Here is a 19,334-nt window from a genome sequence, read left to right as displayed (position 1 = left end):
GCCTCTGTACTGTTGAGGAGGATGAAAGTCTCAGGGAAGGAGAACATCCAACAGGAGCAGAGGGAAATGATCCCATAGTTGGGACACTCCTTCCAGATGATGATGTGGTATCCTCTTGCACTGAGGATAGTTCTCCAGGAGAGGGAACTCCAGTTATTAGGAAGAGACAGGTATTAGTAATGGGTGATTCAATCATTAGAAACATAGATAGCTGAGTTTGCGATGACCAGGAGAATGCATGGTGACTTGCCTGCCTGGTGCGAAGATTGCGGATCTCTTGAGACATCTAGATAGACTTATGTGTAGTGCTGGGGAGGAGCTGGTGGTTGTGGTACGTGTAGGAACCAGTGACATAGGGAAGGATAGGAGAGAAGTCCTGGAGTCCAAATTTAGGCTTATAGGTAAGAGATTGAAGCCCAGGACCTCCAGGGTAGCATCCTCTGAAATGCTTCCAGTTCTACGCACCGGGGCAGTTAGACAGGCAGAACTTCAGGGTCACAATGCGTGGATGAGACGATGGTGTAGGGACGAGGGGTTTAGATTTATTAGGAACTGGGGAAACTTTTGGGAAAGGGGGAGCCTATACAGGAAGGATGGGCTCCACCTAAACCAAAATGGAACCAGATTGCTGGCACTTAAAATTAAAAAGGTCGTAGAGCAGTTTTTAAACTAAGGGCTGGGGAAAGCCGACAGGTGCGAAGGAGCACGTGGTTTGGACAGAGACATCCCTTAGGGGAGGATCTGTTAATGTAGATTCTCTATGTCCTAATAAGGAGGAGAGGATGGAAGATAATAAAATATGGGTGATGAGAAACAGTCAAATGAAAAAGAGTCCCATTTAATTACATCATGTAATGGCAGACAGCTAAAAAGTGACAAGTTTTTAAAGTGCTTATATACAAATGCTAGAAGTCTAAATAATAAGATGGGTGAACTAGAGTGCCTGTGGATGTTAATATAATAGGCATCACAAAAACTTGGTGGAATGAGGATAATCAATGGGACATAGTAATACCAGGGTACAAAATATATCGGAAGGACAGAACAGGTGGTGCTGGTGGGGGAGTGGCACTATATGTGAAAGAAAGCGTAGAATCAAATGAAGTAAAAATCTTAAATGAACCAAACTGTACCATAGAATCTCTATGGATAGTAATTCCATGCTCTAATAATAAGAATATAGCAGTAGAGATCTATTACCATCCACCTGACCAGGACGGTGATAGTGACTGTGAAATGCTCAGGGAGATTAGAGAGGCTATAAAAATAAAAAACTCAATAATAATTATAATAATTAATAATGGGGGATTTCAACTATCCCCCTGTTGACTGGGTACATATCTCCTCAGGACGGAACGCAGAGATAAAGTTTCTTGTGACCTTAAATGACTGCTTCATGGAGCAACTAGTCCTGGAACACACAAGAGGAGAGGCAATTCTTGATTTAGTCCTAAGTGGAGCACAGGCTCTGGTCCAATAGGTGAATATATCTGGACCGCTTGGTGATAATGACCATAATATAATTAAATTTAACATCCCTGTGGCAGGGAAAACACCACAGCAGCCCAACACTGTAGCATTTAATTTCAGAAAGGGGGGCAACACAAAAATGAGGAACTTAGTTAAACAGAAATTAAAAGGTACAGCACCAAAAGTGAAATCCCTGCAAGCTGCCTGGAAACTTTTTAAAGACATCATAATAGAGGCTCAATTTAAATGTATACCCCAAATTAAAAAACAGAGAGAACCAAAAAAGTGCCACTGTGGCTAAACAACAAAGTAAAGGAAGCAGTGAGAGGCAAAAAGGCATCCTTTAAAAAGTGGAAGTTAAATCCTAGTGTGGAAAATAGAAAGGAGCATAAATTCTGGCTCCTGAGGGGGAGGGATAGCTCAGTGGTTTGAGCATTGGCCTGCTAAACCCAGGGTTGTGAGTTCAATCCTTGAGGGGGTCATTTAGGGATCTGGGGCAAAAATCTGTCTGAGGATTATTGGTCCTGCTTTGAGCAGGGGGTTGGACTAGATGACCTCCTAAGGTCCCTTCCAACTCTGATATTCTATGATTCTATTAAATGAAATATAAAAATATAATTAGGAAGGCCAAAAAAGAATTTGAAGAACAGCTAGCCAAAGACTCAAAAAGTATTAGCAAAATTGTTTTTAACTACATCAGAAGCAGGAAGCCTGCTAAACAACCAGTGGGGCCACTGGATGATCGAGATGCTAAAGGAGCACTCAAAGACAATAAGGCCATTGCAGAGAAATTAAATGAATCCTTTGCATCCGTCTTCACAGCTGAGGATGTGAGGGAGATTTCCAAACCTGAGCCATTCTTTTTAGGTGACAAATCTGAGAAACTGTCCCAGATTGAGGTGTCATTGAAGTTTTGGAACACATTGATAAACTAAACAGTAATAAGTCACCAGGACCAGATGTTACTCACCCAAGAGTTCTGAAGGAACTCAAATGTGAAATTGCAGAACTATTAACTGTAGTCTGTAACCTATCATTTAAATCAGCTTCTGTACCAAATGATTGGAGGATAGCTAATGTGACACCAATTTTTAAAAAGGGCTACAAAAGTGATCCCAGCAATTACAGGCTTTTTGACTTTTTGAGCCATCTTTTTCATTAGAAGTGCAAAATGGTTTGGTTAATTCAAGAATGTACGAATGTTTTGCTCATAAATAGAAAACAACTTTATTATGGATTAATATCAGTAATGTAGATTCTTATATAGCACCTAATAACTATATCCTAGAATATTTATTATATCCCAAGAGGAAGGGTCACTCGCTGTCCTCTGTTAAGGTCCATCTGTCTGTAACTTCAGCATACTGTGTTCCTGTAGACAATAAATTGGTGTTTGTTCATGTTGTAGTTAAGAAATTCTTAAAAGGTTTAAATTCTTAAATTCTTAATCTGTATCCACTGGTGACAGACCCTGTACCTTCTTGGGATCTAATTTAGTTTTTATACAATGGATGCAACGCCCATTTGAACTCATAGAGGATTGCACATTTTTCCATTTACCTATTATAAAAGCTTTCTTTAATAGATAGTGCCTCAACAAGATGAATAAGCAAGTTACATGTGTTAATGGCAGAGCCACCTTTTACTGTTCTTCATAAAGACAAAGTAACATTGCATACTCACCCGAGGCTTTTGCTTACGGTGGTATCTGATTTTTATATTCATCTATTAATTTATTGGTGTTTTTTGCCAAACCTCATACCTATGTGGGTGAAGCTAAATTGCATATATTAGATGCCAGAAGGGTTTCATCATGCTATTTGGACAGAACTAATCATTTCAGACAATCACCCAAGAAGTTCATCTCTTACAAGGAAAGAAACAAAGGCCGAGCTGTTATTGTTCAAACTCTATTTAAATGAGTGAGACTCTATATTAAAGAAGTGTATAAACTAATGACTATCCCACTTCCTGAAGCAGTTAGAGCACACTCTTCTACAGCAAAGTCATTCTCAATGGTTTTTACTAAACACATTCCTCTAGTGGAGATTTGTATAGCAGCTACATGGAGTTCAGTTCAGATGTTTACTAAGCACTATCCGTTAGACTTAGAGTATAGATCAGGGGTCAGCAACCTTTCAGAAGTGGTGTGCCGAGTCGTCATTTATTCACTCTAATTTAAGGTTTCACATGCCAGTAAAACATTGTAACATTTTTAGAAGGTCTCTTTCTATAAGTCTATAATATATAACTAAACTATTGTTGTATGTAAAGTAAATAAGGTTTTAAAAATGTTTAAGAAGCTTCATTTAAAATTAAATTAAAATGTAGAGCCCCCCCCGGACCGGTGGCCAGGACCCGGGCAGTGTGAGTGCCACTGAAAATCAGCTCGCATGCCACCTTTGGCACCCATGCCATAGGTTGCCTACCCCTGGTCTAAATCAAATGCTAAGTTTTGTTCACAATCACTGAGGGGAGTGGTGAGGGAGGTACGTGAGTGATAGACTCACGTACCTTTGAGTGATAGACTCAAAGAGAAAGTTAAGGGCTGACTTGATTACAATCTATGAACAGCTACATGGGGAACAAATATTTACCCATGGGCTCTTCAGTCTAGCAGAGAAAGGTATAACATGATCCAATGGCTTGAAATTGAAGCTAGCCAAATTCAGAAAGGAAATAAGGTGTAAATTTTAACAGTGAGGGTCATTAACCACTGAACCAACTTACCAAAGGTCATGGTGGATTCTCCATTACTGACCATTTTTAGGTCAAGATTTGATGTTTTTCAAAAAGATCTGCTCTAGGGATTATTTTGGGGCAGTTCTCTGACCTGTGCTATACAGGAGGTCAGACTAGATTATCACAAAGTTCCCTTCTGACCTTGGAATCTATGAATCTGTGACCTGTTCTCCATGCAGCCATACTGCTTGGATTTGTTTATGCCACCACCCTTATTCTTTCTTGATTTTGCCCAGAATGCATGTCAGGCTAACCAGCCCAGTGTTACCTTTGGGCCATTTTCTTTTTTTAAAGATTGGCATGTGGTAACTTTTTAACCCCTCTCTGGAACTTCCCCAATGTTCCAAGTTTTGTTTAAAATCAACACTAACGGTTGATAGAGCTCCTTTGCCAACTCTTTAAATAATCTTGGGTGCAAGTTATCCAGTCCTGCTGATTTTAAAATGTTTAACTTTAATAGTTGCTTTTTTACATCTTCCCTAGTTAGAGATGGAACAGAAGGTATTCCATTATCAATGTAAGATATGAATACATCATCCTGCTTCTTTATGAATACAAAATAGAAATATTTATTGAATACTTCTCCTTTTTTGCATCATTCTTGACAAATTTACCATCCTTGTCTAGCATCAGGCATGTACTGTTGCTATTGAATCCTTTGAATGTGTCAGTAGAGTAGTGAATAAAGGAGAACCGGCTGACATTTATCTACATTTTCAAAAAGACTTTGACAAAATGCCTTATAAGAGGCTACTAAAGAAACTAAACAGTCAGGAGGGTAAGAGGTAAAGTATTGTCATTGATCAAAAACTGACCAAGAGAAGGAAACAAAAGAATAGAAATAATCTATCAGTTTTCATCATGGCAAAAGGTTAACATCAGGTGTCTCAAGCTTCCATATGAGGTCCTGTGTCAAATATATTTATTAATGAGTTTGAAAGGTGGAGGTGAGTAATGAGAGAGCAAAATTTGCAGATTCTAGAAGGCTAATTTAGTTAATCAAAATCAGAGAGAACTATGAGGAACATTAGAGAGACCTAAATAATATAGGTGAGTGGGCAACACAATGGCAAATGAAATTCATTGTTCATAAATGCAAAATAATATACATTGCAGGGGAAAAAATGAATTTTTCATACACGGGCATGGTTCTAAATTAACTGTATCAACTCCAGAAAAGGACCTGGACCACTGTAGTTGGCTCAATGGAGACCTCTGCTCAATGTGCAGCCGTGGTCAAAAAAAGCAAAACAAATGTTAGGATAAGAATATAAGAATGGCCATACTGGGTCAGACCAAAGGTCCATCTAGCCCAGTATCCTGTCTTCCAACAGTGGCCAATGCCAGGTGCTCCAGAGAGAATGAACAGAACAGGTAATCATCAAGTGATCCATCCCCTGTTGCCCATTCCCAGCTTCTGGCAAACAGAGGTTAGGGACACCAACCCTGCCCATCTTGGCTAATAGCCATTGATGGACCTATCCTCCATGAATTTATCTAGTTCTTTTTTGAACCCTATTATAGTCTTGGCCTTCACAACATCCTCTGGCAAAGAGTTGCACATGTTGATGCATAAGGAATGCAGTGGTGAATAGTACAGAGAATATTATAATGCCTTTATATAAATCAGTGATGCGGCCTAATCTGTATACTGTGTGCAGGACTGTCACCCCATCTCAAAAAGAATATTGCAGAATTAGAGGGGGTTCAGAGAAGAGTGATAAGAATGATGAAGGGCATAGAAAATTCATACCAGAAGAGATTGAAAAGATGGGGTTTGAATGATCTTAGGAGAGGAATGACAGGAGCCATAGCAGTATATAAAGTAATGAGCAATCTAGAGGAGGTAGATCAAGAACTACAGTTCTCCTTGTTTTGTAACACAACAGGAAGACATTTACTGAAACTACAAAAGATGGCCAATACAAAACTGATAAAAGGAAATACATGTTCTTAGAATGTGTAATTAGACTGGTACTGACTGCCACAGAAAGTTGCTGAGGCCAAGAACTTAGCAAAATTTGAAAAGGGATCAGACATTTACATGAATAACAAGAATATCCAGAGTTATTTTTATAACAAAAATTTCATGCTTCAGGACCTAAACCAATCTCTAACTATTGGGGATCCAGATGAGCCCTAATGTGTGGGGGCAAATTATCTCATACCTGCCTATTGCAAGGGTTTTTGTGCCTTTCCCTGAAGCATCTGGTACTGCCTACTGACTGAGAGAGACTTCTAAATTAGATGATTCCCAGGTCTGATCCAGTATAGCAATCTCTGTTTCAGTTACAGCTCTGACCCATATGATACCCAGTATTCTTTCCCCCATGGGTATGGTGCTACCTACTGTTGACCCAGATGTAGGGTGACCAGATAGCAAGTGTGAAAAATTGGGACAGAGGATTTGGGGGGGGGGGTATAGGTGTCTATATAAGACAAAGCCCCAACTATTGGGACTGTCCCCATAAAATCGGGACATCTGGTCATCCTAATCAGTTGGTACCTACTGCCCTTTCTCACAGTGATACTGTGATACAAATATGTCAATTGAAAATCTGAGCATATTGTTGCTACAGGAAAATGTGAGCCTGATTAAGGAAATTAACGAATTGCGGAGGGAACTGAAGGTGACCCGGACCCAGGTGCATGATCTCCAGTCAGCACTAGGACTAAACAGAAAAAACAAGAAGCAAGGGATCCCAGACACAGGTGATTATTACAGTTCTCCCTGTATCTCTCCATATTATCAGCTTTCATCTTAAAGCCTCCTGTCTCCCTTTGCCAGCATGTGAGTTTCTCTCCCTTTGGCTGGTATTAGTCATTAAACTCTATGGTTGCCTGGAAGATGCCTATACAATGTACAGTGGTATTCAACTATACAATGCACAATTCATTTATTAAGCACTTCAGAGCCTTCTCCTTTAGCTCTCTCTCCCCTGTGCCAAGAGATGCATGTCCTAGCTCTTTCTTCAAGAGTAAATAGAGCCTGGCTAGCTGGAACCCTCATCATTATACGCTCTGGCTACTGTTTTTTCTAGTTCCTTCCCGTGACCTGCTGCCCAGTCCCAGTGTGCTGAGGTTGAATGTAGAAGAGGAAACAGAAAGAATCATAGAAATGCAACGGCTGGAAATCAAACGCCTTCGAGACCAAATCCAAGGGCAGGAGCATGTCCTTGCTCTTCGGCCTCTGTCAGGTGGGAGGCTTCCCATGCTGGAGATTGAAAGGAGCCATGGGACACAGCCACAATGATGCAATCTAAGGAAATTCTACACAATTGCTTCCACTGACAGGATTAGAAATCCTGGAACCAGATCAGACTATTTTTGCCTGTTCTGTCCTGTAACTTTCCCTGTTAACCAAATACTCCCCCACAAAACACACTGTGCCTTAATCTCCTCCCCTCTGAGAAAGAGACACCCCAAACATGCACACACACCCTCTCTGTGCTGCAATCACCCCTCTGAACAGGAGGCTCCCTGCGCGCGCGCGCGCACACACACACACACACTCTCTTTGCTGCACTCTCCCCTCTGTACAGAAGCTGAGCTGAGAGGAATGAAAATAATCAATGTGCAAATGCAGATAGCACCATCTGACTGTGTGTGTGCAGATCTCTGGGGAAGCAAGGGTCAGTGAAAAATCAGATGCCACAGTTCAGAGGGGTTAAATAATACTGTAAACCTCTTGTGGTTTAGTGTGATATAGTGCTGGCAGGTTCTCCAGAGCCCTTTATTCTGAAATGCTGAATGACTAGTCAATGCACAGTGACATCCACACAGGACATTAGAGAGATGGGAATAAGAACAGTGAAATCTGTTCTAAGCAACTTCCCAAATTACTGGCAAAAATTTATTGCCCTGTAAAGATGGTCTTTAGCTAGTGGTCAGACAAAATCAGCCAACAGTCTGTATGGCCTGGTATCTATAAGTGTATCAGCTTACTCACTGCAAAGCAGTCATCATCCACAAAATATACCGTGAGTCAGGAAAGAGCCCCAGTATCAGCGTACAAAAGCTGCCTCTCAACCCAAGCCTCTTGTTTCACCTCTTCTGTTATATTGATCTCCTGCTTATCTCCATGTCTTCCTCCTAACATCTGAAACTCCCTTTTATCACAGATATACAGGGCAACCACTCTTGCTTTTTTCAAACTGTTCTTGAAGAGTCACTTCTCAATGTAACCCCATTTTTTAAAGTTCTGTCACAAACCTAACAATGAATAAAAACCACAAGATTTCTACATTTTCAGATCTCCTCAGTGCTTGATGTCTGACTTGCATTGTCTACGCTAGCTGAAGAGCAGTGTGGATTGGAAGGGTGGCAGGTATTTTCATGAGCTTTTGGGGCAAGGAGTTACAGGGGTTTGGGGGAGCTGCATCTGGGGCCTAGTCAGTGTCCTGAGAGTTAGTGCATAACAATTCAGGACAGGAAATGGAAATGAGAAGAGGCAGGTGCCTCCTAAATACTTGTAATACTAAAAATAATGTCGTTAAGGATGAATACGATGCCCAAACTGAATTACTTATTAGCCTTGCTATCTTTTAGAGGAACCATAATCTTTACCAGACCAATACTTTAAAAATAGATAATTTACTGCAGGAGTTCCTATGGACTAGAACACTATTCCTGCTAAGGTTGAATGGTTCAGTCAGTGCATAGGCAATAAATAGGGCCCTATCAAATTCACGGTCCATTTCAGTCAATTTCACAGTCAGGATTTTAAAAATCACAAATGTCATGATTTCAGCTATTTAAATCTGGAATTTCACGGTGTTGTAATTGTAGGGGTCCTGACTCAAAAAGGTGTTGTGGAGGAGTCGCAAAGCTATGGGGATTGCGGTACTGTTACCCTTACTTCTGCACTGCTGCTGGCAGCGGCACTGCCTTCAGAGCTGGGCATCTGCAGAGCAGCAGCTGCTGAACAGGAGTCCAGCTCTGAAGACAAAGTAAGGATGGCATGATATGGTATTGTCACCCTTACTTCTGCACTGCTGCCTGCAGAGCTTGGCCTTCAGTCAGCAGCCACCACTCACCAGCCACCCAGCTCTGAAGGCAGCAGCGCAGAAGTAAGGGTGGCATGGCATGGTATGGTATTGCCACCCTTACTTCTGCGCTGCTGCTGGCAGAGCTCTGCCTTCAGTGCTGGGTGCCCAGCCAATATCTGCTGCTCTCTGGCCACACAGCTCTGTAGGCAGTGCAGAAGTAAGGGTGGCACTATCGTGACCCCCCCTAAAATAACCTTACAACTCCCTTTTGGGTCAGGACCTCCAATTAGAGAAACACAGGTCTCCCCCATGAAATCTGGTCTTTTGTGTGCTTTTACCCTATACTATACAGATTTCACGGTCCGTGACGTGTTTTTCTGGCGGTGAATTTGGTAGGGCCCTAGCAATGAATCTGGTACCTCAATTTTATTATTCATCTTTAACCAGGATAAGACACTAACTTGGCAGATGCCAAAGAACGAAATAGAACTGGTACACATTAGCCTGATGGGGTGCTGTCTCCACCACCTAATGTTGTCATCCTGATGCTTCCTGTGCAGGAAAAGGATGTAATCAATCCAATTAGCAGGTGCTTTTGAAACTAGCTTCTTTCTGACAGTCTTCAGAACATACACCTTCTGGTTTGCTGGGGCCCACTATGCTGTCATTCTGCCCTCCCTTTGGCTGGTATAAATGGAGTGATAGAAGAAAATGCCATTTTGGGGGCATCATTTAGCGAAATTGAATCAAAATCTTAACAAAGAAAAAGGACCTCATCCTGCTCAGAGTAAGAAGTATTTCCAGCTGAAGAGCTGTCTCACAGTGGTGATGAAGAAACTTAAGGGCATGTCTTATGAGTCGGCCTCTCTGGGAAGATATGATTTCCAAAGGTAATAAAAAGCCTACCGCATGAATCTGATGTAAACAGTGAACACTCAGTGAAATCAAGACATCGTATTTAGGGTGGGTGTTGGAGCCTGATATTGGGTGGGACTTTGCACCTGAAGTATTTATAGTATTTATAGTGGAGACTTCTCCCACTGCAACTTGATACCATTGCTTCTTGTTCTATCATCTGCCACCACTGAGAACAGCCTAGCTCCATTCTCTTTGGAACCCCCTTCAGGTAGTTGAAGGCTGCTAACAAATCCCCCCTCACTCTTCCTTCTGCAGACTAAATAAGCCCAGTTCCCTCAGCCTCTCCTCATAAGTTATGTGCCCCAGCCCCCTAATCATTTTCATTGCCCTCCACTGGACTCTCTCCAGTTTGTCCACATCCTTTATGTAGTGGGGGGGCCCAAAACTAGATGCAATACTCCAGATGTGGCCTCACCAGTGCCGAATAGAGGGGAATAATCACTTCCCTCAATCTGCTGGCAATGCTCCGACTAATGCAGCCCAATATGGCATTAGCCTTCTTGGCAACAAGGGCACACTATTGACTCATATCCAGCTTCTCATCCACTGTAATCCCCAGGTCCTTTTCTGCAGAACTGCCGCTTAGCCAGTCGGTCCCCAGCCTGTAGCAGTGCATGGGATTCTTTTGTCCTAAGTGCAGGACTCTGCACTTGTCCTTGTTGAACCTCATTCGATTTCGTTTGGCCCAATCCTCCAATTTGTCTAGGTCACTCTGGACCCTATCCCTACCCTCCCCCCAGCTTAGTGTCCTCCGCAAACTTGCTGAGAGTGCAATCCATCCCATCATCCACATCATTAATAAAGATGTTGAACAAAACCAGTCCCAGGACCAACCCCTGGGGCACTCCACTTGATTCTGGCTGCCAACTAGCCATTGAGCCGTTGATCACTACCCGCTGAGCCTGACGATCTAGCCAGTTTTCTATCCACCTTATACTCCATTCAATACTTCTTTAATTTGCTGGCAAGAATACGGTGGGAGACCGTATCAAAAGCTTTGCTAAAGTCAAGGTATATCGCGTCCACCGGTTTCCCTTTACCCACAGAGCCAGTTATCTTGTCATAGAAGGCAGTCAGGTTGGTCAGGCATGACTTGCCCTTGGTGAATCCATGTTCACTGTTCTTGATCACCTTCCTCTCCTCCAAGTGCTTCACAATGGATTCCTTGAGGACCTGCTCCTTGATTTTTCCAAAAGAGGGTCCTGTGGCACCTTTAAGACTAACAGAAGTATTGGAGCATAAGCTTTCGTGGGTGAATGCCCACTTCATCAGGCTTGCGTCTGATGAAGTGGGCATTCATCCACGAAAGCTTATGCTCCAATACTTCTGTTAGTCTTAAAGGTGCCACAGGACCCTCTGTTGCTTTTTACAGATTCAGACTAACACAGCTACCCCTCTGATACTTGATTTTTCCAGGGACTGAGGTGAGGCTGACTGGCCTGTAGTTCCCCGGCTCCTCCTTCTTCCCTTTTTTAAAGATGGGTACTACATTAGCCTTTTTCCAGTCATCCAGGACCTCCCCCGATTGCCATGAGTTTTCAAAGATAATGGCCAATGGCTCTACAATCTCATTCGCCAACTCCTTTAGCACCCTTGGGTGCAGCGCATCCGGCCCCAGGGACTTGTGCTCGTCCAGCTTTTTTAAATAGTCCTGAACCATAGGCTAAGCAAGTGCAGAATGGTGGTGGAATGTGCCTTTGGATGTTTAAAAGGCCGCAGGCGTTGTTTGCTTACTAGGTTAGACCTCAGTGAAAGCAATATTCCCATTATTATTGCTGCCTGCTGTGTGCTCCATAATCTCTGTGAAACAAAGGGAGAAAAGTTTCCGTTGGGGTGCGGAAGTTGAGGCAAATCACCTGGCAGCCAATTTTGAGCAGCCAGACACCAGGGCAATAAGAAGAGCACATTGAGAGGCTCTGTGTCTCTGTGAGGCTTTGAAAACCAGTTTCAGCAATGACCCACAGTAATGTGACACTTACCTGTGTTGTTCCTTACCGAGCTGTCCCCTTCATTGCATTTTCTCCCCTGTAAACGCCACCCCCACTAACCACAGTGTGCTGAATAGATAAAGAGCCTTTTCTCCTTAATCCATTAAATTTTATTATGCTCACAAACACACAGAAACAGCAAACAAGAGTAAGATAACCTGGGGCAAAAGGGCTGCTAACAGTGGCGTGGGGGTGGGGGACAAAGACAGCTTGCTTACAATTGCACGGCAATAACAATCAAAGGTGTGGGAATGGGCGCCTTCTGGTCCTTGTACCCTCCCCTGGAGTTAAATGCAAAGGATACCGGACTTCCCCCACCCCTCCACCTCCTAGGACGTTTGGGAGGGGAGGATGTGGGATTTGACGATGATGGCAGCAGGTTCAGCATAGGAGAGGGACTCTAGCATCCAGCTGCCTTTCTTGAACCTCAACCAGATGCCTCAACATGTCTGATTACTGCTTCATAATCCGCAGCATCTCTTCCTGTGCAGCACGCTCTTGTTCCTTGAATGCTCTCCTGTCCTCCCTGTCCTTGTGCAGGTTGTTGGACAGTGCAATCCTCCATGCGCTGAGCTCCGTCTTGTCACTCTCAGAGGTGCGCATTAATTCATTGAACATGTCCTCCCGAGTCTTCTTTTTCCGCCTTATAATCTGGGAAAGTCTCTGTCCCAGTATGGAGGATGCGCCAACAGACAAGGTTTCAGCTGCAAAGAATACAAAGCACAAGGGTAGCATTGACAGTGCATACATTGTTTCTAGTGCAAGGTTAATTCTTTTTTATAAAAGAAACACCCCTCAATGCACTTCCCTGCAAGCCACAATGTAATCACAACCACTGGCTACCGCAAGAGTCGTTTTGCTGCTCCAGCCATGGTGAGTAAGGCCATGAGGCATGGGTGAGAGGTCTTGTGCTGCAGCTTTTGTGAAGACATCCTTAGGATCACAGGTTGCAACTTCAGAAAAGCCCCCTTTCCCCTAGCAACCTGGATGGTGCGTGAGGACAGGCACCAGTGTAAAGCCCCCCAAATAGTTTGATTGTTACAAAAGCGGCACCGGATTGGGGGGAAGGGAGACAAACAGGAAGCCACCCCCACCCCTTTTTAAATGCCTGGTTGCAATACGCGGTGAGCCCTTCCAACCACAGCCAGGGCACACTCAGGAAAGCGTGGTTGTGTGACCCAGAATTCACCAAATGGGCAGATTACTTGTTGAGTTGCTTGTGGTTTAAGGGCTAGCATTTAAAACTTCCCCCATTTCCCCTAGGTGACCATATGTGATATCAGTCTCCTGAGGGTAACAGATACGGAAAGAGAGCAGATGCTGCAAGCATCTGGGTACAGACCTGGTCCTTATGCTGCAATGATGTGTGCCAGAAGAGTTAATACTGGAGTGGCGTGGGAAAGTGTCCTACCATGGTGGACGAAATAAGGCAGCCCTTCCCAGAAACCTTCTGCAAAGGATTGCAGAGTACCTCCAAGAGAGCTTCCTAGAGAGCTCCATGGAGGATTCCAGGGCCATCCCTATGTACATAAACAGACTTTTTCAGAGAGCAACCTCTGCGTAGCTGGAGTGGCCACTGATACCCCCTACACCTACTCTTTTGTTCAGATTCAACATTAAAAATAATAGCATGTAACCCCTACAGTTTGATTGGAAATGTGTACTCACCAGAGGTGCTTTCCCCAGTATCACGCTTTGCCAACAATTGGTCCTGTGAGGGGATGGGCTCCAGGGTTAAAAACAATTCTTGGCTGTCGGGGAGAATGGATCCTCCGCTTGCCTGCCTCGCATTCTCCTCCTCCTCCTCCTCTTCCTCGTCAACAATGTCCTCCTTGTTGTTCCTCGAGGTCTCCCAGGGCTCCTGGAAGGTATACACTGCGCATTTTGGGGTAGTGGTGGGGTCGCCACCAAGAATCACAGGCAGCATCTCATAGAAGGGGCATGTCTGTGGGGCAGAACCAGAATGACTGTTCACCTCCCTTGTCTTCTGGTACGCTTGCAGAAGCTCCTTTATATTCACACGGCACTGCTGTGGTAGCCCTTCGCCTCCATGCTATTTTGGCATAGATGTCAGCATTTCTTCTGCTGGATCAGAGCTCTACCTGCACAGACTCTTCTCCCCACACAGCAATAAGATCCAGCACCTCCTGTGTACTCAATGCTGGAGCGCGTCTGTGGCCATTAGTCTCCATGATCAGCTGTGCTGAAGAGCTTTCCACACTGATCAAACAGGAAATGAAAATTGAAAAGTTCCTGGGGGCGTCTATTTCCTGTGTACCTGGCTGACGTGCAGTGGAGTTGAAAGTGCTCTCCAGAGCGGTCACAGCGGAGCCCTGTGGGACGCCTCCTGGAGGCCAATTCATTCAAATTACACAACGCAGTGTCTACACTATCCCCATATCAACCCATGGATGTCGAATCAAGTGCTTCACCTCTTGTGGAGGTGGAGTACAGAAGTTGACTTTACAGGCCACTTAGGTTGGCAGAAGGGACTCAGTAGTGTAGACTCATATATTATTAAATCGACCTAACGCAGCTTATGTCAACCTAACTTTCTCGTGTAGACCAGGCCTTAGTTTCCTCACAACTCCAAGAGCTCTTTGGGAGCCAAATATTTGGATTTAGGCAGCATCATATCAGGGTCCCTGGATGACCCTCTCTCCTTCGCCTGCTCTGTCTTGCCTGTGGCTGCTTCTGGTCTCTTTTCTTTTGCTAAAAGGGATAGTGAGAGAGTCCTTTATAAAGTTGCAGTACCCTTTACCAGGTGACCCTCTTGGTCTGCCACAAAGCCCCCTCTCACCTCCTCCCACAGGTAGGTCATCTCTTTGGTTACCAGCTCACCTGGAAGGATAGTTTTCACTAGGCAGTGGCCAACTCATTGTCCAAAGGTGTTTGTATTTGAATAAGGGACCCTCCGAGTTAACGCACCTCCATTGTTCCTGCCCCGGTAGCAAATGGATGATTTCGTATGCACTGTGGCATTAAATAACCCATCAGTTTCATAAAATCAACCAGAATTCACGTTTTACATAGACAAATTATCCAGACTGTGTTCTCTAGGGTCATTCTAGAATATCCTGACCTAAGGCTCCCACACACTGCCCAGAATCCAGTATTTTACTTTGCTAGTGCACCTCCAGCCCGTCACCCATTTGCACAGGAGATGTGATATGGAAGTCATGATCAACTAAATATTTCCTTCTCCCCACCTAGCCTCCACCCCCCAAAGAGCTGTCAACTTCCCCCAAGCACAGCAGGAATCATCCCTCTTTAGCCCTGAGGCCAGTCACCTAAGGATTCTAAGGGAGGGATGTGCCCTGAATACACTTGGCTCAATTTTCTCCCTCCTGCCTGGCAGCAGCCCCATCTCTTCCTGTGCCCTCTCTTGAACAAACCCTTCTGGTTTCCTGACCCCTGCAAACACCAGAGCAGCCTCCATTCCCAACTGAACAGGCAGAGACGTCTCCTGTTCCCTACCTACCTGTTGTTCAGCATGGGATCTGCTGGGCTGCATGCCAGGAGTCCCCAACCACCTGCTGTTCTCTCCCAAGAGGGGGCTGAGCAGGCAGGCTGCCCAAAGAAGAAGCCATTTGCAGCAAGGGAGAAACGGGCATGCTGGGAATGGCTCAGTGTCTCTGGGCCTGGCTTTGCTTCCTCACTATCACAGCACTCCCAGATTGACCCCATTGACTCTGTAAAGGGCCAGTCCTGAAGGTGTCAAATGTCTTCTGCTCAGCCAGTGACTTAAGAGTTAACATATTAAATGCCATGTTAGTCACTATTTGTTTAACTCTGGTAAGCCTGCTTGGCTCTGCCAGCTCAGCCAGAAGCCTTGTTCCACCTGTTCACCACTCCCCACAGCTTCTGTCACAAGCCAGGAAATGTGAAATGAGACATCCTGCTCTGAGTGGGGAGGGCGACACCCAGGCACCACAGTTACAGTCCTGGAATCTCTTCCAGGAAAACAGGTTGTATCAGACCCCACCCTTCTGGGGAATGTACCTGTCACAGTCCAGGTGAAAGGGTTGTGCTTGCTGCAGCCTATCAGAAGCAGGTAGTTGGCTGAATAGGCCAAGGAAGGAGAGCTGGAAGTTACACCTGTTGCCTGGCAGGCAGTTGCTGTTGGAAGGAAAGAGGCCAGATTTTACCCTTGGGCCATATCCCAGGACCTGCCGTGTCAGCCTGATTCCAATGGAAGGAGAGTGTGGCATAACCTCAGCTGCCAGCTGGGAACTCAGGCAAAGGCGGAGAGGCGGCTGAATTGTGCCTGAAGTTGGTGATTACTTGTCAGCTGTGGGTGAGTAAAACCTGTAGCTGCATGTGAGCTGTTTGTGTCGTGCTCTGTCTCTCACACAGCTCCTAATCCTCCCCACTTGGGAGGTGTGGGGCTGTGGGCTGCTTCATGACAGCTAACCAAACTGATCCTGTGGTCTGCCCCTCTCACACACATAGACTGTTCTAGGCATAGGCAAGATAGGCAGCTGCCTCGAGCAGTACAGCGGCCTGGTGCGGCAGAGTCACAGCAAGCTGGGTGTGATCTATTCTGCGCTCACCTGCTGCGGTGCAGTCTAACTTCCCGTGTTCACCCTTAATGCACTTTTCCGTAGGCCGCTTTGAACCAGGACTAGATCAAAGTACATTAATGAATAGTTAATGCACATCAGCAGGGTGTGTGCAGCGGCCTCGACAGGGACCATGTGGCTGGATGGTCCAGCTTAGCACAGGCAGCCCCAGGGTAGGGGAGCCCACAGCCTGGCCCAGCCCACGGTAGCCTCCCTCTGGAAAAGCTGAATGATGAGGGACCCAGCAGGGCCCCCCCAAGGTGGGTGGTAACCAGGTAAGTGGCACCCCCTTGCTGTCCCCCAGCCCCTGACCTAACCCTCCTTCCCCGCTCAGCTCCCTTGTGTTCTTCCCACACCCCATCTGTGCCTGCTCCCGTTCCCCCATGTCCTAACACCCCTGCCCTAGTCTGCCTGCCACCACTTCCATCTCTGCCTGTGTCCTAGCCCAGGCACTACCTGGGGAACTGAGGCCTGAACCCCCCACCCCATCTGTCCCCTGCGTCCTGGTCTCTCCCCAGGTCCTTGCCCCCTGTCCCACCCCTGTGCAGACTCCAGTCCCACTGTATTATTTCCCCCCACACACACACTCCATTCTTCCAATCTTAGATTCACAGCGTCCAGGCTGACAGGGACCATTGTGATCAGTTTGACCTCCTGTATAGCAGAGGTCAGAGAATGTCCCCAAAATAATCCGTAGAGCAGATTTTTTTTAGAAAAACATACATGTAGTGCATGGCTTTCCCACCCCCGTCCCCCACAGCTTCATGTTGGGGACCAGCCCCTGGCCTTGACACCCAGAGGGGTTCACTTGAGATGTGGGAGGGGAGATAGAGCCCCATAGCACAGGTCAAATGGTGCGCCTGGGGAGAGAGCCCCAATGCCGGGGCTGGGCAGGGCTGCTGTCTCCTTGGGGTGGGGGACCCCACTGGGAGGGGTGTCATCCTTCCAGGGACATCTGATTATGGAGGAGCATGCTGATATATTTGCTGCACTGTCATGCCAAAAGGGGGACTGACTGATAGGAGAGGGAGCGCTGGATGAGATCACTCCTGTCCCATGGAGTGTTCCATTTGACCTGTGGGTGCTGTTTTAAAGAAGCTGCTTAGATTCCCATATACCCTTTCCAGGTCCGGGGAGGGGTCACTAACCCACCGAAGCCAGGGCTGTAGCCATGTTTAGTATAACAGTTCGAGCCAGTCTATGGCCAATCAAATTCAAATTTTTCTTTAACCTGAAGGGCTTCACTGCCCCCCAGACACCCACGTATGGGGGATATACCCCCCTACAAGGCTGAACCAAATATGTTACAAACCCAGCACCTATGGTCAGGGACTCCAGAACAGACGGGGGGAGGGCAAGGGGCAATGGCCCTCCCACTTTTTGCAAGTGGATGGGCCTGGCCCATCCACTTTTCATCATGGGCCTCATCCCTGTCCTTCTTCTTCCCTCCGAGGCTCCGCCTCCTGGCCAGGCCAGCAACTAGAGCCTGGCCGGGGAGCCCCGGCAGCTTTGGGGAGCTGTGGACCCTCCACCTGCCCTGGGCAAGGGGCCCAGGAGTCAGGGACATGGGCTGGGACTGCTGCTTTCGCCCCCCCTCCCCCTCCCCGGGCAGGTGGAGGGTCTGGGGCTCCCTGGCCCACTCCAGCTTCCAGCTTGGTCCAGGACAGGGCAGGGCCTCAGGGGGAAGAGGAGGGGCAGGCCTAGGGCCACATCAAAGCCTCTGGGTCCCCCCCTTTTGGGAAGGCTCTTCTGCCCCTGCCTGTGGTAAGGAATTCATGCAGGGTGTACACCCTGCTTGCCCACACTAACAGGTCATTAGTGTGCTTTGATCTAGGCCCGTTTCATATAGACTGTTTATGGTCAATTCATCTCTCTTAAATTATGGCTATGGGATTGCTGAGGGGGCGTCTGCATACTGAAGTTCTGCCTAGGACAGCCGATTGTCTGGAGCAGCCGCTGCCCTGCCTCACTCTTTTCTGCCGGGCATTTCAGCTTCAAGTCGTTCTTGTTGCTTCACAGTCCTCATTCAGCAAGATCTGCACTGGAATAGGTGCTCTGGTATCATGATGGTGGGGCCTGTTTAAGCACTTAGCAGAGCGATCATGAACCTTTTTGATTAAGTGAAACAAACCTGATCTACTTGGCTATAGAAGGCTGTCACATACTGAGCCCCATAACCCTGAGCCCTCTACTCTAAGTCCCCCCTCCCCCGGCATGATCAATCCACAAAGTGTGTGTATGTGTGGCCGGGGGGTGTCATGACTGCCATCCCCATATGTGCTGTGCCCAGATGTGACCAAGAAGGAAAAAATTTATAGGGGAGGTGGGATTTATTTGTGGGGGAGAGGGGCATATTTAAGGACTGATACCAGGATGACTGGAAGCTTAAAAATAACTGGTGCAACTTCCTGCAGTTTAGAAAATGTTAAGATGTTGCAAAACGGGAATTTTATGCAACAAATTCCTCTGGGATTCTGAGCTAGAATAACTATGCATCCCTACACTCAACATACTCCTATATTCTCTATCAGGCACATAAAACTGTACAAAACAGTCCAAAAGCCAACAGCAGCACTGGAAACAATCCCATAACCTAGTAGTCTCTCTCCTCCGGTACATGGGGTTGGTGAGGGGTGGCGAGAGCCTTTGAATGTCTCCTGGGATGA

At 46.0% G+C, this 19,334-nt stretch overlaps 1 protein-coding gene across 1 annotated transcript in view; it reads left to right on the top strand.

The window, feature by feature from the left end:
* CFAP57 (cilia and flagella associated protein 57) overlaps positions 1–8,436 on the top strand; it is a 136,337-nt gene extending 127,901 nt beyond the window's left edge. The window contains exons 22-23 of the mRNA XM_024209557.1: positions 6,792–6,924; positions 7,254–8,436. Of these exons, the coding sequence (XP_024065325.1) occupies positions 6,792–6,924; positions 7,254–7,465 (345 nt within the window). The 3' untranslated portion in view covers positions 7,466–8,436. The remainder of the gene's footprint in view (positions 1–6,791; positions 6,925–7,253) is intronic.
* Positions 8,437–19,334: the final 10,898 nt, after the last annotated feature.

Source organism: Terrapene carolina, unplaced genomic scaffold (genome assembly GCF_002925995.2).
Source record: "Terrapene carolina triunguis isolate 2854851 unplaced genomic scaffold, T_m_triunguis-2.0 Scaffold110, whole genome shotgun sequence".
NCBI lineage: Eukaryota > Metazoa > Chordata > Testudines > Emydidae > Terrapene > Terrapene triunguis.
The sequence above is the reverse complement of the archived record's forward strand: the minus strand, read 5'-3'. Positions and strand labels throughout refer to the sequence as shown.